The sequence below is a fragment of the Caenorhabditis elegans genome, chromosome III, assembly GCF_000002985.6.
Source record: "Caenorhabditis elegans chromosome III".
Classification (NCBI taxonomy): Eukaryota; Metazoa; Nematoda; class Chromadorea; order Rhabditida; family Rhabditidae; genus Caenorhabditis; species Caenorhabditis elegans.
The window spans coordinates 2,473,448-2,494,933 of record NC_003281.10 but is presented as its reverse complement, the minus strand read 5'-3'; the positions used below and the strand labels follow the sequence as shown (position 1 = coordinate 2,494,933).

The window sequence follows — 21,486 nt, the reverse complement described above, 5'->3', positions numbered from 1 at the left end:
CTCCCGCATGGCCGAGTGGTTATTGCGTATGTCTCAGAAATTTTGGTAGTTGGTTCAATTCTGCCAACTGACAAACTTTTTTGTTTTTTGTGAGTAATCGGGATTCGAATAGAAATACTCAATTTTATACAAAATATGGGTACGTCTCCTCTAATACAAGCCTCCTCAAACTTCAATCAATCAAAACTCAGCTTTAACTGATTTATCGGGTGCTTCAGTCCGTCACTGAAAAAATGAAAATAAATCGGTGTTTTTTGAAAAACATCTAGAAAAACGGCATGTTTCGAAGAAATTAGCACTGGAGCGCGATTGCGTTCGGCGGGAAATTTGAATTTTTCATTGGAAAATTTAAAATTTTCCGATTTTTCCGTAATTTTGGTTGAAAAATCCAAATTCCCACATGAAAATTGGCAAGTTTCAGTGTTTTTTTTTTGAAAATTTCCCCAGAAATTTGCAATTTTGTGTCAAAATTGCTCTTTTTTCAGGTTTTTTATCAGTAGAGCGCTCTTGCACATTGTTTTTCCGCGGGAAATTCAAATTTTTCGAAATAAAAACTCTACTATTCAAGCTTAAAAGTGTACAAAAACACAAATAGGGGGGCCATTTTCATAGAGAATTCAAAAATTACACTCAAAACCTACTATATATTCTCAGGGAAAAATAAAATATTTTTTGGATCACAATAAAACGAAATATTTCTAGTGAAAAACGAGAGAATGGCTGCAACCCGTGCTAACCAAGAGGGAAATCGAAAAAAATTGCAAAATTCTCGAAATTTTGCGTAGAAATCACAATTTTCAGGGGAAAAAATGGAGAAAAACCCAAAAAATTGGGTAGAAAATCAAAAAAAAGCAAAAAAGCAAAAATTCCAAATTTTTAAGGAAAAATGGAGAAAAAAAGGGGGGATATTAATAATTTAAAGGCGCACACAGGAATTATTGATTGATTGGGTTATTGTAGAAATATGTCCTCCTTCCTTCTATGAATCCACTGCCGATTCAATATCATTGATGAAGAGAGCTGAGAGGGCAAAGAGCAGGAATACAACACCACCGATCAGGGTTACTGTAATTAGAGGTTTTTTAGGGGATTACTGAAGGGTTTTTATCGATTTTTAGGGTAAAAATAGTGAAATTTTATGAATTTTTAAAGTAAAAAATATCGATTTTTCAATAAACTCCATGTGAAAATATAGTTTTTCAACGAAAAATTGCTTTTTTAGGTGATCAGGGTTACTGTGTGGATTTTTGTAGGAAAATATCGATTTTTAGGGTAAAAATAGTGGGATTTTTGAAATTTCTGAGAAAATCGCAATTTTTATGGAAAATTTGTCATGAAAATAGTGATTTTTACACTGAAAAACCGGAAAATTGCAATTTTCGTGCAAAATTGATTTTTTATGGACATTTTCACAGAAAAAACCAAAATTCATAACTTTTGGGATTAAAAAAAACAATTTTGAACTTTTCCGCTTGTTTTGTGAAATTAGTGACATTTATGTTTTTTTTTTTGAATTTTTCAGAAAATTTCGTTTGAAAATCAATTTTTAACGATTTAACGTAAAAAAGCCTAAAAGGCCACTTGAAATTTCAATTTTTCAGCTGAAAATTTCAAATTTCATTCGTTGGCAAGTACGCTCTAATGATAATGAAGCAAATATTTTCGAATTTTTTGTGAAAACAGTGATTTTTAGGCCGTTTTTTTTTTTGAAAAATCGCAATTTTTTAAACAGAAAATGTCTAGATTTTTGGAAATTTTCGTCTTAATTTTTTTTAATTCACAATTTTTAAAATTTGGTTTTTTTTGTTGAGAAAATTGCAATTTTTTAGGAAAAATTATTAACCTTAAAAAATCGTTTTTAATAACGAAAATTTTAATTTTTGAAAAAAACTTTTACTTTTTTAGGATGTAATTTTACAAAAATACCAAAGAAAAAACCGTTTTTTTGAATTTTTTCAGACAATTTTCGTTGAAAAATCGGTTTTTATTGGAAATTTCCGTCAAATTTCGATAAAAATTCCATTTTTCCGGCACAAAACCATACCCGTTCTAACAGATATCCTCTGAGCAACGATCTTTCCTCCAATAACAGCAATTCCTGTGCACAGAGCATGTCCGAGAATTCCACCACCGATAACTCCAGCTGAAAATTGAAATTTCCAGAAAATGTGCTCAAAAACGATGAAATTTGAAAGTTTTTAGCTAAAAATTAGCTAACAGTAGCTTTAAATTTTTTTTTCCAACTTTTTAGTGAAAAAGCTAATTTTTCGGATTTTCTAGAATTTTTTGCAGTTTTTGGAGCAAAAATTGGAAAAAAAAAATGGAAAATTATCCAATATTTGGGAAAATGTGGTTTTTTTTTCGAGGAAAAATTAGAAGTTTTCAAAAATTTTATTTTTAAAATTAAAAAGTTTTCAGCTCAAAATTTCTAGTTTTTCCAACTTTTTCAGTGAAAAATATCTAACAATTTTAAAAAGTTAAGGAGAAGCTATTTTTCCGGATTTTATAGAATTTTTAAAGCAATTTTTGAAGCAAAAATTAGAAAATTTCGCTAAAATCGCCTTAAAAACCTAGAATTTTTCAGTTTTCTTCTTTTTTTTTGCTCTAAGAATTTTTATTTATTTTTTTTTAAATTAAAAGTTTTAGCTCAAAATTTCTATTTTCAACTTTTTAGTGAAAAATATATAACATTTTTCAAAAAATAAGGAAAATCAAAATTTTCCGGATTTTCTAGAACAGTTTTTGGAGCAAAATTTTGCTAAAATCGCTATAAAACATGGAAAATTTCGTTTTTTTACTATAAAATTTTTTGGCTCAAAATTTCTAGTTTTTCCAACTTTTTCAGTGAAAAATATGTAAAAATTTTCAAATTTATAGAATTTTTAACAAATTTTTGTGCAAAAAATGAAAAATTTCTCTAAAATCGCTATAAAAACATGAAAAATTTCGTTTTTTTCGGGGAAAAGTTTTCTAAAAAAATTTTATTATTTATTTTTTGGTTCAATTTTTATCGATTTTTGTCCAATTTTCTCGTGATTTTCGTTGTGCTTGCTCCGTACCAATATTCTCTCTTGCTCCCAAAATAATAGTGGTAAGCTGTGATCGATCTCCCCATTCGGCAACAAATGTCAATGAGAAGGCTTCAATGAAGATTCGTGATGTGAACAGGAAGATTTTACGCGTTTCGCTTCTGAAAATAGATAAAATGAAGATTTTTTGGCTTAAAATTTGGGAAAATCTGTGGATTTTACGATTTTTAACTGAACATTAAACAAAATAGGTGGAAATTTCGATTTTTGGCAAAAAAATCTGGAAATTTGCTGAAATTTCACAGGTTTTTTAGCTGAATATATGAAAAAAAGCTGGATTTTTGAGTTTTTTCGCTTAAAATGCAGAAATTTCCGATTTTTCATTGAAAATGGCAAAAAATTGGACATTTTTTGGCTCAAAATGTGCAATTTTTCTCCAATTTTTTTGCTGAAAAATCCCAATTTTCAGGAATTTCCATCCTAAAACCATCAAAATTCCTTACTGAGAAGCAACTCCACCACCGCCTTCGAGCATTTCAAATTTCCCGGCGTCAAGCTCTCCTTCACGTTTTGCAACTTCAGCTTGAGCTTCTTCGTAACCTGAAAACAGTTTTTTTTTGGTTAAAAAACGCTCAAATTCTTGAATTTTTCTGTCAAAATCATACAATTTTCTGGTTTTTACAATGAAAACGACTAGAAATGGCAAAAATTGTGATTTTTTGCTATAAATTTCGTCAAAAATTATAACATTTTTCGATTTTTTCACTAAATAATACGAAAAATTCCGATTTTTTCAGTAAAAAATACGAAAAATTTCGATTTTTCATTCAAAAAAGTGTTTTTTTTTCACAATTTTCCGCATTTTCTCCGTTTCCAACCTTCTTGGCCCTCATTCGGTGACATTGTCCATCCCTCATGGAGCATTTTGAGCCCAAAAAGAGCAAAAAGAGCCGTGGATAAGTAGTAGGTGACGGCACGTGGAATTACTTGGGTTATCTGAAATTTTAGTTTATTTTAATTAAACAGTATTCCAAATATATCCTTTATTTAAGGGTACTGTAGCTTTAATTACGTTAACATTAAATGCCAAGAATGCGTTTTTCGAACAACATATTTGACGCGCAAAATATCTCGTAGCGAAAACTACAGTAATCCTTAAATTACTACTGTAGCGGTTGTGTCGATTTACGGGAGCTCGATACTCGAAAAATTTTTTAAAAATTTGAATATAATACTGAAAAAAATCTATAGAAATCCAAGAAATTTAGTTTTTGGTATTGAAAAAATTGACAAATTTTTTTTAAGTCCTGAGAAAATTATGTGATTTAATTGTATTTTATTGAAATTTTCAATTTTTTTTCTCAAAATCTCGAACTTACAAGCTGTGGCCTAAAATTCCCCCAAACTCGGCCACCATCAGGCCCAACAGCTTAACAGTAGCTTCCCAATGACACCCATCATGCTTAGGGTTTGTAAGTTTTGAGTTAGGACTCAGATTATTACGGGAACACTAATATATTTTGAAAATGCGTATTGGGCAACGGAATTGACGCGCAAAACATCTCGTAGCGAAAACTACAGTAATCCTATAAATTACTACTGTAGCGCTTAAGCGCGCTTGTGTCGATTTACGGGAACTCGATACTCGAAAATTTTTTATTTTCGAATTTTGACAGCGATATTCAATTCTCCTTTGTTTTTTCGCATTGTTTTGTCATTTTTCTGCTATTTTAAAAAACATTTTATCTATTAATAAGTAATAAATATGTTTAATAGATAAAACATTTTTTTAAAATAGCAGAAAAATGACAAAACAATGCGAAAAAACAAAGGAAAATTGAATATCGTCGCTGTTAAAATTCGAAAATAAAAAAATTTTCGAGTATCGAGAGTTCCCGTAAATCGACACAAGCGCGCTTAAGCGCTACAGTAGTCATTTATAGGATTACTGTAGTTTTCGCTACGAGATATAGTTTGCGCGTCAATTCCGTTGCCCAATACGCATTTTCAGAATTTAGTGTTCCCGTAATATCTGAGTCTCCTAACTCAAAACTTACAAACCCTAAGCATGATGATGGGTGTCATTGGGAAGCTACTGTTAAGCTGTTGGGCCTGATGGTGGCCGAGTTTGGGGGAATTTTAGGCCTCACAGCTTGTAAGTTCGAGATTTTGAGAAAAAAATTGAAAATTTCAATAAAATTAAATTAAATTACATAATTTTCTCAGGACTTAAAAAAAATTTGTCAATTTTTTCAATTTTTGCGATTTTTTAAAAATTAACAACACGGATTTTAAGCTATTTTTATCGATTTTTTCGGAAATTTTTGAGTTTTTCAGCTCTTTTATCGATCTTTTTTCGTTGTTCTCAGTTTTGGAGTAATTTTTGAAGAATTTTGGTTTTTTTTCAAAAAAAAAAAAAAGGGGTTTTATTGATTTTTCAGTGTTATAGCCAAAATTTCAATTTTTTTTTTGAGTTTTGGAGCAATTTTATCCATTTTTTTTTGAAAATTGTGGAGTTTTGGAGCTATTTTTCTCGAATTTTCGTGAAATTCGATCGTTTTTCTGCGTTTTTCTATTTTTCTCCAAATTAAGCTGATTTTCAATTTTTTTTTTCGTTTTTTCAGCTATTTTAATCATTTTTTCGAGATTTTTCAACAATTTCCTTTATTTTTGGTTAATTTTTCTCGGATTTTCATAATTTTCCATAATTTTCTTTTATTTTTCCTCATTTTTTTCGTGTAATTCCACAGCTTTTCCTTACCCATCCAAGACATGCGGAGAGTACAGTCATCAAAGCAAGAGCACCCATTGCACCAGAGAATACAGTAAGACGAGAGTGTCTCATTGACATAATAACTGCGATAAACCATGTTTTATCACCCAATTCTGATACAACAATCACTGAAAATGAGGCGAGAAATCCGTGATAGAATGAAATGTCTTCTGAGGAGATTTTCTGAAAAATTGGGGACTTTTAGAGGGATTTGGGTGGAAAATTGGAGGTTTTTGGCGGTTTTTGAGTGGAAAATTGATAATTTTTGAAGGTTTTTAGGTAGAAAAAGGGATTTCCGACACTTTTTATGTAAAAAATGAGTGTTTAAAAGGTTTTTAATAGGAAAATTGTGATTTTTAGAGTTTTTAAGGTGGAAAAATGAATTTTAAAAGTTTTTGATAGGCAAATTGTGATTTTTCGGTAATTTTTTGTTAGAAAGTTGATTTTTTCCGAGTTTTTTAAGTGAAAAAACGATATTTTTGGTTTTATCTCAACATGTGATTTTTATATGAAAAATTGTGATTTTTAGAATTTTTTCGTTTGAAAAAGAGTTTATTGAACGTTTTTAGCTGAAACAATGGGATTTCCGACACTGTTTATGTGAAAAATTGATTTTTTGAAGGTTTTTGGCGTTTTAAATGATGGGAAAAATTGGGATTTTTCGGTTATTTTTTGTTAGAAAATTGAATTTTTCGGGTGAAAAATTGAGTTTTTATGCGGTTTTTGATTAGAAAAAACGGTTTTCACAGCTTTCTAGTTGATAAAATTCGTTTTTTGAGGCGTTTTTGAGGTGAAAACTATATTTTTAAAATGTTTTTTTGGTGGAAAATTGAGTTTTTGGATATTTTTGGCATTTTTAGGAGGAAAAGTCGGGTTTTTGAAGCTTTTATAGTCGCAAAATCGACTTTTTCTGAGCTTTTTATGTGGAAAAATACACTTCTTGGTTGAAAATTCGAATTTTCAAAGGATTTTGATTGAAAAATTGATAATTTTGGAGATTTCCAGGTGAAAAATTGTTTTTTTCAGAGCTTTTTGTTAGAAAATTGATTGATAGAGATTTTAACAAATTTTCCGCCTGAATTTATCGATTTTTCGCTTTTCCGCACCTTGTGCTCCTTCTGTGCCTCTTTTTCTTCAGTTTTCTCCACTACAGCGGTCTCATCGAGCTTCACGTCGACGGTATCCACGTCTTTCTGGAAATAATTCAATTTTTCGGGGTTTTAACCAATTTTTAGCGGGAAATTCAAATTTTTGACTTAAAAAACGAAAAAACTTACAACTGCATCACTTTCGGCGACCGTCACGTGCGGGACAAGAATGAGAAGGCTCACTAATAGGAAAGTGAGCGAGAATTTCATGTTTTCTGGAAATTTTTAGGGTTTTTGGGGTGGAAATCGGTGGAATTTGACAGTTTTAAACCAGAAAATGAAAAAAAAATCGAGGAAAAACAAAGAAAAACTAGAGAAAATGATAGAAAATGATTTTTTCGCGGAAAAATTCATTTTTTACTAATTTTTTGTGGTAAATATATTTAATTATTGAATTTCTAGCTATTGATCGCACTATTCTAGCAAATATAATCAGTTTAGAGCGAAAAATATTTAAAATCAGTGAAAATCTTCAATTTTTTGAATTTTTCTATTTTTACCTGGTTTTCCATCGATTTTTCGTCGATTTTCTACAATTTTTAGCACTTTCTATAAATTTTAACCTCAAAAATTCAATTTTCTCACTTTAAAACCCAAATTTCCCCCAAAAAAGCTCTAAAAATCAAATAAAGACTCTAAACAACGCTGAAAACCTAATGCTCGTCAATTAAAATGCCCGGTCTGCATTACGTGTGGGTGCGGGATTAGAAGTCCGCAATTGCGCGTCATATCGGGCGCTTTCGGCGATTTAATCTAATCGAGACCTGAAATCTTCGAAATTTCACCGTAAATCCGGCTTTTTTCAGGTTTTTGATGTGGAAATTGATGGGAAAATCGATTTTTGCGATGTGAATCGTGTAGAAAGCGGAGTTCAAGCGAAAAATTAAGTTTTCCGACAGCTTTTCCTGGGAAAAATCAAAATTTGTGGATTTTTCAAGGTTTTATTTGGAAAGTTGATCAGAAAATTGCTTTTTCACGCCGAAACTCATGCAAAATTCAGTTTTTAAAATAAATATTCAGCTTAAAATAGGTATATCCGAAGAATTTTCGAGAAAAGTCCAAAATCCTGAAATTTCGCCAAAAAACTTGAAAAAATTCGAAATTTTAGCCAAAAACATGGGAAAATCGATAATTTTGAGCTTGAAAATTCACAAAAAGTCAGTTTTGCACAAAAATTCGGATATCGCGCCAAAAAACCGATATTTTTCCAAATTTCCAATGAAAAATCAATAAAACCCCAATTTTTTCGCAACTTTCCATTAAAAATTTGATTTTTTCACACTTTTTAACTGAAAAAAACCCGTTTTTTGTGAAAAACTCAATTTTCCACCAAAAAAAAATAAAATAAAAAAATTCAGAAAAAACCAAAAAATTGTATTTATTCGTATAATTATTTTTCGATACGTATATCGATGACCAAATATTGAACAAGAAATGCGTGGGAAAAAATGATATTTTGGGAACAACAAGACACAAAAAACAAGTTATAACATTTTCGAGGTAAAAAAAGGGATATTTTTCAAAAAAAATCGATATCATGTGATTTTTGGGCGGTAGATCATCACATCACATCACACATTGATGATCCATTTCGTGAAATTTGAAATTCCGCGGCACGGGAAATTATTTCCGATTGCTTTGATCGTCAAGCCTCGGTCTCCGGTGATGAGCACACATTTTTGGGAAATTTCGGTGGCAGAAGGAGCAGTGCTTCCGGGAAGGGATTCTGACCATCGGAGCGCCGAATTCAGGATCATGTCGTCGTTTGTCTGGAAATTCAAAATTTTGGTTGGAAAATTTCAAACTTCACCCCAAAATTGGTCCCACCACGAGAACTGGCAGAGCTATCAAATTTTAATGATAAAATTCGAATTCTCCATTAAATTTTAGGCTAGGCAGCTTTTTTCTGGGCTTCTAGCGTCAATTTTAAGACAATTTGGGTCTCGCCACGGGATTACTGTACCCCCGAAATTTTCGTGGTGGGACCTAAAAATTGGCGCATCCTAGGCAATATGGGTGTCATTTGAAAGCTCTTAGTGAGCTGAACTCGAAAATTGCCGTAAAATTCGAATTTTGGCACAACATTTTCGGGTCTCACCACGAAAACTCAGGAATTTAAAGGCGCATTAGTCCAAAACTTTCAAAATCGAACGAATATAGTCAATATGGGTGTCATTTGAAAACTCTCAGTGCGCTGAATTCGAATATCGCAGTAAAAATCCGAAAAATTTGAAAATTGAAATGGGCCTCGAAGCGAAATAGCTCAAATTTTCCAGATTTTTCCAAAATTTTTCAAATTTCGCGCTCACCGTCATCTCGTGTCCTTCCAAATCTTCGCTAACTATCGATAGAGTTGGTAGTCGTTTTCCGGTCGTTGTCAGTGTGTACAAATGTCCGGTCTTCTGTTTTGCTTGCTCTTTGAGCCAAGCCACAGCGATTTTCGCTTTCGAAATTCGTTCCGGGTCGTGAGCTTCTGAGTTGGATTTTGAGTCGAGTGGGCTCAGTTTGGCAATGTATTGCAGCTCGTCGAGCACTGAAATAAAAAAAATTTGAAAAAAAAAAAAAAAAAAAACATTTTTTCGAAAATTTCAAATTCTAAAATTGTTTTAAATCAATTTTCAATAAGAAATTCGAAATTCTCGCAATTTTTCACCCCTAGACACAATTTTTTGAAAGTTTTCTGCATTTTATCGTAAGATCTGGTGTATCTCGGTGTTTGCGTACTTTTGGCGCTACAGTACCCCCGGAAATTCAAATTTTTGAGAGATAGGAGCCCAGAAAAACTTCACTAGAGACAAAAAATGACGGAGAATTCGAATTTTGCAGTGATAATTTACAAATTTTAAGTTTTTAGTTCAAAAATTGCAGTTCTTTGAAATTTAAATTTTTTGAAATTTTTTTTCAATTTTTTTCACAATTCACCTGTCGTTGGCACTAGAATCTGGAATTTCTTGTTCTTCTGAGCAGTTTCCAGGAGATTTTTCATCAGTTGGAGGTCTCCAATGAGCACATTCGTGTCCGGTATCAGATATTCCGGATGGATCTGAAAATTTTCGGAGTTTCCAGTAATATTTTTGTCAAATTCAGATTCAGCTCACCGAGAGCTTTCAAATAAGTCCCATATCGGCTGAAATATTTTAATTTTGAACATTTTTGGGTCCCACCACGAAATTTCAAATTTAAAGGCGCACGGGCTACCCCTATCGGGAAAATGATACGAAAATGGAATTCTCCTCGAAATTTCACGCTAAACCGTAAGTTTTTAGGTTTTTAGCGTTAATTTTTGAAAAATTCGGGTCCCGCCACGAAAGTTTGGGTACAGTTACCCGGCGAATTTCGTGGCGAGACCCTAAATGCTCAAAAATTGAGCTAGAAGGCCAGAAAAAAGAAGCATAAGGTGAAATTTGAAGAAAAATTCGAATTTTGTAATGATTTTCCGATAGAGAAAGGGCGTGCGTCTTTAAACTGGTGATTTCGTGGCGGGACCCAAAACCCCTAAAATTTGAGGAAAAAAACCGAATATAGCCGATATGGAACTTATTTTGAAGCTAAAAACAAGCTGAATTCAAATTTTCCAGTGAAAGTAAGGTAGAAAATCAAGAAAAAAAATTTTTAATTGAAAAAGAAAATTTCAAAAAAAAAATTTTTTTCTTAAATTTTTTTTTTCAATTTTTATTTTCAAATTCTTAATCCTCACCACAATAGTAGTCTTCCCAAGCCCTCTCTGCTCATCAATCATCTGCTCCCGACTCTTGGGCTCCTCGAGCCCATCCCCAAGCTTCTGCTTCCCATTTTCACCCGATTTTTCCGATTTTTCAGCTGAAAATCCCAAGATTTTCAGCTTTTCCACAGCCTGACTGATATTTGTGCTCCGCGAGCACCTGACAGGCGTCGGATTGGGCTCGTAGATTTTGAAGAAGCTCGCGAGCAGAATCGCTTCCGGAGTTGTCACATTTTCCGGATTTTCAGCCTCCGATTCCAAATTTGGCGGGAAATTCGAAAAACTAGAGATAATTGTTGAGCTCAGTGGCTCCAAATGCTCCAAATAGCTCAAAAGCTCTTCAGTGTCGGCGTGCAAAATCCACGTGGCGATGACGTTTGCGGCGGGGAGGAGGAGCGTTGTGTGAGTGGAAATGTGCTCCAAGAGCACCAGGAAGTACGTGAAAATTGTTCTCACAGCTGTGTGGAGTTGAGATTTTGATGTGGATGGTGTGGCTAAAATTTTGAAAAATTCCAAAAAGAAAAATTTTTTTTTTCATTTTTAATTTTTTCGCAAAATATCAGCGTTTTCTGAAATCAGCTCGCCGAGCTCTTCAAAATGACACCCATATCGACTATATTCGGGTAAATTTCGAAAAAAATTGGGTCCCGCCACGAAATCTCGAATTTAAAGGCACATGGGCTAGCTAGCTAGTTTAATCTAAAAAATATTGAGAAATTCGAATTTCTCGCTAAATTTCACATCAAATAGAATTTTATTGGGGTTCTAGCGCCAATTTCAAAATTGTTTGGGTCCCGCCACGAAATTTTCCGGCTACAGTAACTCAGAAAATTTCGTGGCGAGACCCAAATTTTCTAAGTTAACGCTAGAGGGTCAGGAAAAAGGTATTCGGTGTAAAAATTGACGAGGAATCCGAATTTGGCAGTGACTTCCGGCTAAAGCAAGCCCCTGCGCCTTTAAACTTGGGTTTTCGCGGCGGTACCCAAATATCCCGAAACTAGCGAAAAATGCTCCAAACCTAGTCAATATGGGTGTCATTTGAAAGCTCTCAGTGAGCTCAATTCGAATTTAGCACAGAAATTTAGAAAAAAACTGAATAAATCAATATTTAGGTAGAAAAACCCGAAAAAAAAACTACCAACATTTATCAAAATTCACTTGAGCCGCATAGATAAACATTGCCGAGAATTTTACCAGCTGATCAGCAGAAAAATCAGTTTCAGACTTGCTTAGCGACGCATAAAGTAGACCAAAAGCTCGTTCTGATACGCTGAAAAATATTGATTTTTGCAGGGAAATTATCGATTTTTTTTCAATTTCTCTCAAAAATTATCGATTTTCCCCCACCTTTCAAAGTGATCCATTCCAATTTTAGTAACCAACATTCCGAATGTATCACACAAATACGAAACGGCTCTTCTGTGCAATTTCGCTTTCGAATGCTCCATAAAATGCACCAAAACATCGTCGACAATACGTTCGCCCGTGCCGTCTTGGCTGGTTTCTGTGATCGGGTGGATCCAGATCTGCAAATTTTCGGAATTTACTTGTCAGGAGCTTTCAAATGACACCCATATTGAGTAGGTTGGGTCCCGCCACGAAAACTCGAGTTTAAAAGCGCATGGGTTGCTTCAATCAGGAAACTATTAAGAAATTCGGAATCAGCGTCAAATTTGGTGTGGAAATTGTTTTTAAACAAAGTTCTAGCTTCAATTTCAAAATTTTCGGGTCCCGCCACGAAAACTCGAGTTTAAAGGCGCATGAGGTTATTCTAGCGGAAAATCGATGTGAAATTCGACTTTTCCTCGAAATTTGACACCGAAATCCTTTTTTTCTGACCTTCTAACGTTAATTTTTAATTTTTTGGGTCTCGCCACGATTTCTTCCAGGTTACTGTAGGTAGGATTTCGTGGTGAGACCCGAAACTTGAAAAAGTTGAGCTAGCAGCCCATAAAAATGGATTTTAAAAGCCAAATTTTATGGAGATTTCGAATTTCTTATTTGTTTTTCATTAAAATGTACCTATGCGTCTTTAAACTCGAATTTTCGTTGCGGGACCCGAAAATTTTCAAAATTGACGTATTATAGCCAATATGGGGCTTATTTGAAAGCTCTCAACGAGCTGAGTTCGAATTTCTTAGTCTTGTTCCAAAATATCTACTACCTGTCGAATTCTCTGCAGCCGCCGGAGCACATTTCCCTGCTCCTTCACAATTCCCGACTCCTTATCGAGCACCGGCTGATATTTGGCAACTTTCGTCCTCATCGCATCAATTCTCTGCTTCAGACGGTCCTTTGCCACCTCATAAGGATGGGAGCACGCAAGAGCTCGGGTCAGGCAGAAGAACTCGTCAATGACTCGCTTCTGGAAGAGAAAATTGGTGAAATTTTGGAGTATTAGGTGGAAATTTAGGTGAAGCTTGGGTTAAGATTAGCAGCACACAATAGATTAGCAAAAGCATGAGTTAGAGAAAAAAAACTAAAAAAAAAAATTTTTTTTTCGAAACTATTTTTTTTCAAAAATTTTTAATTTTCCGAAAAACTTAAATTCCGTCAAATTTTTAGTTCAAAAATTGGAAATCATCTCGTTCAGGGCTTTTAAATGACACCCATATCGGCTATATTCCCTGTATTTAGAAAAAATTGGGTCCCGCCACGAAATCCCAAAATTTAAAGGCACATAGGAGGGTATTCAAATAGGAAAATTAGTACGAAATTCGAATTCCGCGTCAAATTCTGGGTCGGGTAGTTTTTTCTGAGTTTTTAGCGTTAAATTAGAGAATTTTGGGTCTCGCCACGAAATTGTCAGGCTACAGTAACCCGGGAAAACTTCGTGGTGAGACCCAAAACCTCAAAAACTTCAAGTTACCGCTAGACGCCCAGGAAAAACGTATTCAGATGTAGAATTTTACGGAAAAATCGAATTTTGTATTGTCTTCCTGATTGGAAAAACGCTTGCGCCTTTAAAGTGCGATTTTCGTGGCGGGACCCAAATTTTTCGATTTTTACGAGAAATTGAGCAAATATAGTCGATATGGGGGTCATTTAAAAGGTCTCAGCGTGGAAAATTTGATTTTCAGACTTTTATTTTAAAATTAAGAAGCTTAAAGCGAAAAATTCAAGTTTTTTGGTGTTTTTGTTAAAATTTTAATAGTTCCGAATCACCAAGCAAAGAAGGTTAGTCATATATATATGCATCTTTAAACGAAAAACCATCACCATAAAAAGACACGTGTCAGAGGGGTAAAAACATAGCCCAAAAGTTTGAAATATTACACATTCGCAGAAAAGTTTAGCAGATTTTTTCGACGAATGTGTAATAAAACTTTTTTTTTGAAAATTGTGAAAATTCAAAATGGGGTTAAGTGAAAAATACGAAAAATGACGGAAAAAATGTTAGAAAAATTGGAAAAAAAGTGCGGGGGGGGGGGGGGCGGGGGAAGGTAATACCTGTCGTTGCCTTGACAACACGTCGACTGGCACAAGACGGGCACGTCGCGCACTACGGTACAGCATCTGAATGGGGCAAAAACTAGAGTTTTGGGCCGAATTTTTTGGGGGGGGGAAATTTGAAAATTTTTGAAAAAAAAATTTTTTGTTTAAAATTTTTTTTGACAAAAAAAAACGATTCTAGCTCGAAATTTTGCGGGAAATTCAAATATTTGCATAAAAAATAGCCCAAAAAAAACCTAAATTGAGTTTTTGTGAAATAATATTTTTTGAAAAAAAAGTTTTTTTTTTTTGAAATTTTTTTTTTCAGAATTTTTTTTTGGCCAAAAATTTGTTTCTGACAAAAAACGTTTTCTAGCTCGAAATTCTGCTGGAAATTCGAATTTTTGAATAAAAATGACTCAGAATTGGGTTGAAACGCAGTTTTTAGAGTTTTTTTTTTGGAAATTTTCATTGTTGGAAAAATGTGTCATAAGTACGTCCGAATTGTTTTAATTTAAAACATTTTTTCTATCAAAAAATATCGCAGAGATTTTTAATTGTAAAATACTTTAATTTTGCATTAAAAATATTTAAATTCGGTTTGGAAACAATTTGTGAAAAATTTCAAAAATTTCAAAAAAAAATGTTTTTTTCAATTTTTCTAGATTTTTCCAAATTTTGAGCCTATTTTGTTTTTACCCAGCTGACCATGTGCTTTTTTTTGGAAAATTTTTTGAAATTAACAAAAAAAATCAATAAATAATTTTTTTTCGCAAAAAATTAATACTCACCGAGTAATATACCACAATACCGAGTTGATTGTACGGATGTCCAGTGCTCGGCCATAATTGTGACGATTTTTGGTAGCAACTGTAAAAAATGGTGAAAAAGTACAGTAATCGTGGCGGGACCCGAAAAAATTAGGTTTTTTTTTACTTTTTGGCCTAAAAAAAAATGTTGTTTCAGCTTGACTTATAAGCTGAAATGCAAAAATTCAGGATATTTACACCGTCACATCTGAAACTACAGCTACAGTAACCCAAAATCTTAATTTTCTTGGCGGGACCCAAAAAACAAAAAATTTCAAAACCAGAAAAAATCCCATTAATCGACGTAGCAATTCGAATATTACTATAATTCCAACGAAGACTAGACATTTAACGTAAAATAGCATATCTCGACACAGCTGAAACTATAGCTACAGTAACCCAAAACATCCAATTTCGCGGCGAGACCCATACCTTTTCGAAATTTCGTAATTCTCCGATCCGTCGATCAAACTTTTGTAGCGATGGAGGTCTCCGAGGGAGATCAAGTGTCGGGACAGGGATTTGATGGCAGTCTGGAGGAATTTTTAGTGAGGAAATTTGAATTTCCCGGGGGGAATTCGGTAGAGCGAATTCGGTTTAGGCGGCTTTTTGAATTTTTTTTTGGAGGTTTTACAGTTAAATATTTGAATTTCCCGCCAAATAAACCCGAGTTCGGTGGAGCGCATTTGATTTAGTCGGTTTTTTGAATTTTTCCGGGAAAATCGACAAAATAGGGGTTTTTACAGTTGAATATTATGTTTTTTGGTGAAAAAAAAACCAAGAATTTCAGAGAAATTCAAATTTCGCGCCAAAACTGCCTAGAGTTCGGTAGGGCGCACTTGCTTTTGAGGCAAGAAATCGATTTTTCGTCGAATTTCAAATTTCAACTGAAATTTTTTCCAAGTTTCCCGCTCACTTTTTGCGTGGCGCTGTCGAATTTTTGAATTCCGATTGGCAGTTCGATGTATTGCTCGCAGAGCTCTTCATCCGACGGGCTTCCCGATTGCCACGTCAGTGCGTCGGTCAGCGCCACGTGGAATTGCGTCTCGTACGTGGCGATGAGATTTTCGTAGTAGACGATTCCGTTGAGCAGCAATTTTTGAGTGACGGCACGAATTAGACGAGCATCTGGAGCAGCTGAATTGGAGCCCGTACGTAGAGATTCGATGCACTGGAAAATTTATTGATTTATTGATTTTTTATCGATTTTTCAGTGGGAAATTTGAAAATTTTATCGATTTTTAAATAATTTGGAAATTTAAAAAATTATCGAGTTTTCGGTTTAAAATTCAAAAAAATTATCGATTTTTCGGTTTAAAATTCAAAAAAAATTATCGATTTTCGGTTTAAAATTCAAAAAAAATTATCGATTTTTCAGTGGGAAATTTTAAAAATTTCTCGATTTTTTAGTGAGAATTTTTCAAATTGATTTTTCGTCGAAAATTTGATTTTTTTTTTCATTTTTCTTCTTTAAAACCATCAAAATTGGCAGGAAAACCAGAAATTTCAAATTTTTCGAATAAAAAAAATGCAAGTACGCTCTATTGGACACTTTATCGATTTTCCAGTAATTTTCACTCAAATTATCGATTTTTTGTTGTAAAAACCTTATAAAATGCTTGTCGAAACAATTTCTGCTCGAGACCTGCCGTAAATGAGTAGATGACGTCATGAATGATGACTTGCGAGTAGATATTAGCCAATTCCATGCTGAAAATATCGATTTTTCGAGGTAAAAAATCGATAAATCAATTTTTTCTTTGATCTACCTAATTTCAGCCATTTTTTCAGCGGATTTCAGGTCGCGCTTCTTAACGGGCGCTGATAATTTCTCGATTTTTTCGCTAATCTGGAAAAAAAATCGATTTTTTTTTGGGTTTGCCGGCGGCGGTAAAATCACTTCTCTAATCTGTTTTCCCTCATTACGATCGATATCTTCCTGTCTTCGCCGGTTAATTTCAGCTCGGTTAGCCATTTCTGACTGGTTTTGGCTGAAAATATCGATTTTTATAAAATTCAAAAAAACATTTTTTTTTGAAAAATCCAAAAAAAAAATTGTTTTTCACCAAAAAATATTAGAAACCCAAAGCAAATTTACGGTTAGCGAAAAATGTATAGCAAACAGAGGATATTATTGATTTTTATTAAAAATTTCCAAATTATTAGAAAAAAAATTCGGAAAAAAAGACAGAAATAAAAACAGATCAAAAAGGCAGTAGATCACACAGAGATTAGTTGTTGGAATGGACAATTGATTAGAAATGTGAGAATAATTATTAATTGGAGATCCCAGAGGACACTGGTTGGGGGGTAAAAAAGGGGGTAAAGCGGTAGAAAATCGTAAAAAATCAGTGCATTTTCAGTTCACCTGCGCTTTTGGTAGGTTCTCGGCTTTTCTTCGGATGATTGGCGGTTTCCTGAACAAAAAATATTGATTATTTGATAAGAAATTGAGCCGAAAAACGGAGAAAATCAGTTCGAAATTCGATTTTCGCTCTCAAAAAGTTGCGGTGCGGTGGGGCGCACTTGCATTTTTAGGGGTTCTAGAAGGGTTTCAGTCGGTTTTCAGTCAATTTTCAGCACTTTTTGAAGAAGAATATTAAAATAAGCCGATTTGAAATCAAAGAAAGATCGAAAAGTCGGAAAAAAATTCGAAAATCTCAACTTCCCGCAAAAAACTATTCCGAAAATAGATGAAAAATCACAAATTTGCCGATTTTTCAGAAATTTTCGTTAAGAAGTAGAAAAAATAACCGGATTCAAGGCTTAAAATTCAAAAATTTCCAGAAAAAATCGCAGAAAATTCAATTTTTCTTGAAATTATCGATTTTTCACAGTGGGGCGCGTTTGCACTTTTTATTTAAAAAAAATTCAATTTTTTGTGCTAAACCGCACTTGTGTAGATAAAATCAGAATTTTTATCCAAATTCTACTATTTCGATAAATAAAAGACATTCAAAATAGAGGACAATGCAAGTGCGTTCCACTGATAAAACGCAGAATTTTATCGATTTTTTCAGCTTTTCCGTGATTATTCCTCTATTTTTTACACTGAAACTGGCTGAAAAATTTCCAAAATTCCCAAAAAAACTCACGATTTCCCCCGGCTTCCGTCCCATTCTGCGAGCGCTGCACAATCTGAATTCTCCCAGCAAGACGTCCCGACGACATATGGTTCTCCAGCGTTCCATGATACTCCGAAGCATCATCATCCCGATCGTCATGCTCACCGCGGTACCGTCTCGGCTCTTTCGGCTTCTTCTCCACGGCGGCGTCTCTTCGTTTCGGATGGTTCTCGTCGTTGGCTCCACGTGTTCTCTGGTACAGAACACGTGGATTATAAGAGTTGCCGCTTCGCACAGAAGTCGGAGTTCTCTCACCACTTTTGAGCTCTTCCTCGGCTTCTTCTTCCTCTTTTTCCTCGGCGATACTTCCACCGAACGAGCTTTCTCTGTCGGATTCATCGGGATGGTACCGACTGTTGCCTCCACCTCTTCGATTATTCCTTCGGTTATTTCTCCTCGGAGACGCCGCTTTCTGAGCTTCCTGAGCAGCAGCTTCTTGAAGCTTCTGCTCCATCCGTCGCTCTTCCTCTTCCTCCTGCTCTTTCTGCATTGCAAACTCATTTTCCACCTCTTTACTCCAATCCATCGACGCGAAATTCTGCAGGTTCTGGCACATTTCCTCGAAACTGAACGCCTCGCCAAGGGAATTCATCGAGAAATTCGATGAGGCTCCACACTGAGATGCCGAGTCGAATGAGGTGTCAATGTGAAGTTGAGCACCGGTTTGAGGTGGCATTTCTGATTGGGTAGAGTTGATGGAATCGTTGCGTTGGCGACGGGATCCTTGAGGACGTCGGGCGATGGCGCCGTCCCCGCGCATGGAAGCTCGCTCGTTGAAGCCGCGGGTCTGGAAATTGAAAAGATTTAGCTTTAAAAGTTTGGTTGTTTGAACAAAAAAAGCTTTAGCTCAAAAAATATTTGATACGCAATTTTGTAAATGCGCGTCGTGTTTGCGTACTTGACTATCGTACTCAATGGTGATTTCCGCAAAAATTTATGTTTTTTTTCGAGAACGGACAATTTTCTAAGGTTGTTCAGAGTTTTACAATTCGAAACGGTATCATGCCTTCTTAAGGCGGTATTAAACGTAATTCTAAGTTCAGATTGTCAAATTTCTCAAATTCTGACAGTTTTCACCAGTAAAAACCTCGAATTTGTATGGAAAACTGTCCAGATTGATAAAATCTCTAGCTTTCTGTACTAGACGTGAATTTTCTTGAAGTGGGCTAATTTCTAAAGCTTTTCTCAGCTGTTTGGTACAATTTCTACTAAGTTTTACAGTTTTAGACTAGAATTTGAGCGATTTATCTCTTTTTCCCCAAAATTTCTTTTTTCCTAAAGTTTCCATATTCCCATCATACCTTACTGATCACTTCACATCCCACACATCCCATTAATTCTAATTAATTCACCCCTTCTCCCCCCCAGACACTTCCATTAAGAAAACCTGATAACCTACATAATGATTTCCGCCGGGTCGTTCGAACGGTTGCCGATGCTGCTGATGCTGCTGGTTACTGTATCTCCCATTATTCCGGTGATTCGATCGGTGGTTGCCCTGGTACTCCATATAGCCACCATGTTGCCGTGTGTCGTAGAGGGATTGTGTGGAATTCTGGAATTGGAATGGTTTTCGTGGGATTTGGGACATTTGTAGGGGTGTGCAACTTTTCAGTCAATTTCAGACTTTTGTCTAGTTCTGGGGATTTGAGTTCAATCTTGAGCAATTCTTAGCTTTTTTCCTGGAGTCTTCGAGACAAAATATAAGTTTTCAGCCAGTTTGAAGTTGGGTTCAGTCGGGTTTCATGAGAATTTGAGACCTTTTCCAGCTAAATTCCAGAGCCAAAATACGTGATCTCACGTGGTGTCAGAGTCTCCAATTTTGGCTTGATCTACGTAGTTCTACAAAAATTGCGGGAAAAGAGACGCAGAGTTCTCATTTGATTTCGCATTGTTAAGAACGTGCTGGCGTCACATTTTTTGGCCAAAAAATTCCCGCATTTTTGTAGATCAAACCGTTATGGGGCAACTTGATACCACGTGATTTCTCAAATTTTGAGGATTTTGAGTTACCTTCAGCCGTTCCACAGTGGCTTTAGAGTTAAATATTTGGATTTTTGGCGTTTTTGGGGATTTTCAGCCAACTAAGGTATTTTCTCGTGCTAATAATGAGTTTTTAAACAATTTTTGAGGGTTTTCAGTCAATTTCAGCTACTTCATAGTGAAGACTTTGGGTTTCGAGAGATTTACTGAAAATTTTTGGCTTTTCCCGTAAAAATATCAGTTTTGCCATAGATTTTAAGATTTTCCGTTAATTCAAGTCGTTTTCTAGTGCTTTTAAGGTATTTTGAGACATTTTCAGCTGAATTTGGGGCTTTTATCATGCTAAAATATTAGTTTTTCAAAATTTGCTGAGGGTGGTGTCAGGATGTCCCATCACGGTTTGATCTACGAAAAATACGGGAATTTTTATTACCAAAAATGTGGCGCCAGCACGTTCTTAACCATGCAAAATTAGTTGAGAACTCTGCGTCTCAACTCCCGCATTTTTTGTAGATCCACGAAGATCACGTCAAAATGAGGCACTCTGACACCGTTTCCCCGTGCTAGATAATGAATTTTTCCAAAATTTTTTGAGGGTTTTAGGTAATTTCAGTTTTTTTCTGTAGTGTTAGGGTAGAACTTTTGGTTTTTGAGCGATAAGATAAAAACTTACATAATTCGATGGCCCATCTGTTCTCTGTTGTTGTCGATAGCCTTTCTCAAATCGATTCCTTCCTCCACCTCGCTCATTCATGGCATTAATCACATTTGCATCGGGCGTCGTACTTCCAGATCCACCACGTGACGTCACACTGTCCGTATCGTTGCTTCTTCGTCTGGAATTGCCCGACATCGTCGTCGTTGTTGTGTTCAACTTCTCCGGGCGTGGTGGTCGTGCTTCTTCGTTCGTAGAGCTCAAGCTTTTCGTGCTCCCTCCCTGGCGGAGCATTCCTGGACGGTAGATTTGAATTTCTGGGCGCGGTTTTCGTGGAGCTCCCGTCCTAGATGACGAGGCGTCTGTGTCTCCGTTCATTTTGCTTGGTGAGCTGGAAATTTGGAATTTTGAGATATATCATAAAAGAGAAGCATGTAACATACAAAAAAAGGAAAATACAGATTCAGGCATGCCTACCTGCCTGCCTACCTACGCTATAAAACTGCAAAAGTTCAGGAGAAAAAGCTATAATTGAAGAGAAAGCACGCGGTGTCAAAGTGTCTCATTTCGGCTTGATCTACGTAGATCTACAAAAAATGCGGGAGAAGAGGCGCAGAGTTCTCAACTGATTTTGTATGGTTTCACATTTTTCTGGGCAAAAAAAACCGCATTTTTTTGTAGATCAAACCGTAATGGGACAGCCTGGCACCACGTGAGAACGGAGTTGGAGCAAAAAAATTTAATTAAGAAAAGGTGTTGACAGCGGGCTTTACGAGGGGATGAGCAGAGGATAAACAGATTTTTTCGCAAA

At 35.0% G+C, this 21,486-nt stretch overlaps 2 protein-coding genes across 5 annotated transcripts; both read right to left on the bottom strand.

Annotated features, from left to right (window-relative positions):
• Positions 1–593: 593 nt before the first annotated feature.
• Positions 594–7,224, bottom strand: Y54F10AL.1 (GDT1 family protein). Of its 2 annotated transcripts, NM_065166.5 has the most exons (8): positions 7,080–7,165; positions 6,909–6,995; positions 5,791–5,985; positions 3,908–4,025; positions 3,533–3,629; positions 3,060–3,190; positions 2,045–2,143; positions 594–1,065 (listed from the first exon to the last, which is right to left on the bottom strand). In NM_065166.5, the coding sequence occupies exons 1-8, from the start codon at positions 7,158–7,160 to the stop codon at positions 980–982; spliced, it is 894 nt and encodes a 297-aa protein (NP_497567.1). In that variant the 5' UTR covers positions 7,161–7,165; the 3' UTR covers positions 594–979. The 2 variants fall into 2 exon arrangements, with proteins under 2 accessions (NP_497567.1, NP_497568.1); NM_065167.5 differs by lacking the exons at positions 594–1,065; positions 2,045–2,143 and having other exon boundaries at positions 2,867–3,190; positions 7,080–7,224.
• Positions 7,225–8,309: 1,085 nt separating this feature from the next.
• Positions 8,310–21,066, bottom strand: smg-6. 3 transcript variants are annotated; one of them, NM_065165.10, is made up of 18 exons: positions 20,694–21,066; positions 19,437–19,592; positions 18,008–18,824; positions 17,281–17,329; positions 16,813–16,903; positions 16,682–16,761; positions 16,520–16,622; positions 15,829–16,083; positions 15,345–15,445; positions 14,895–14,973; positions 14,122–14,187; positions 12,836–13,036; positions 12,019–12,197; positions 11,814–11,941; positions 10,648–11,165; positions 9,873–9,993; positions 9,260–9,483; positions 8,310–8,719 (listed from the first exon to the last, which is right to left on the bottom strand). In NM_065165.10, exons 1-18 carry the CDS (start codon positions 21,051–21,053, stop codon positions 8,522–8,524), a joined length of 3,726 nt encoding a protein of 1,241 aa, NP_497566.3. In that variant the 5' UTR covers positions 21,054–21,066; the 3' UTR covers positions 8,310–8,521. The 3 variants fall into 3 exon arrangements, with proteins under 3 accessions (NP_497566.3, NP_001367726.1, NP_497565.1); NM_001381779.2 differs by lacking the exon at positions 14,122–14,187 and having other exon boundaries at positions 8,312–8,719; positions 20,694–21,065; NM_065164.9 differs by lacking the exons at positions 8,310–8,719; positions 9,260–9,483; positions 9,873–9,993; ... (9 more) ...; positions 16,682–16,761; positions 16,813–16,903 and having other exon boundaries at positions 17,037–17,329; positions 20,694–21,064.
• Between the last annotated feature and the right edge of the window lie 420 nt (positions 21,067–21,486).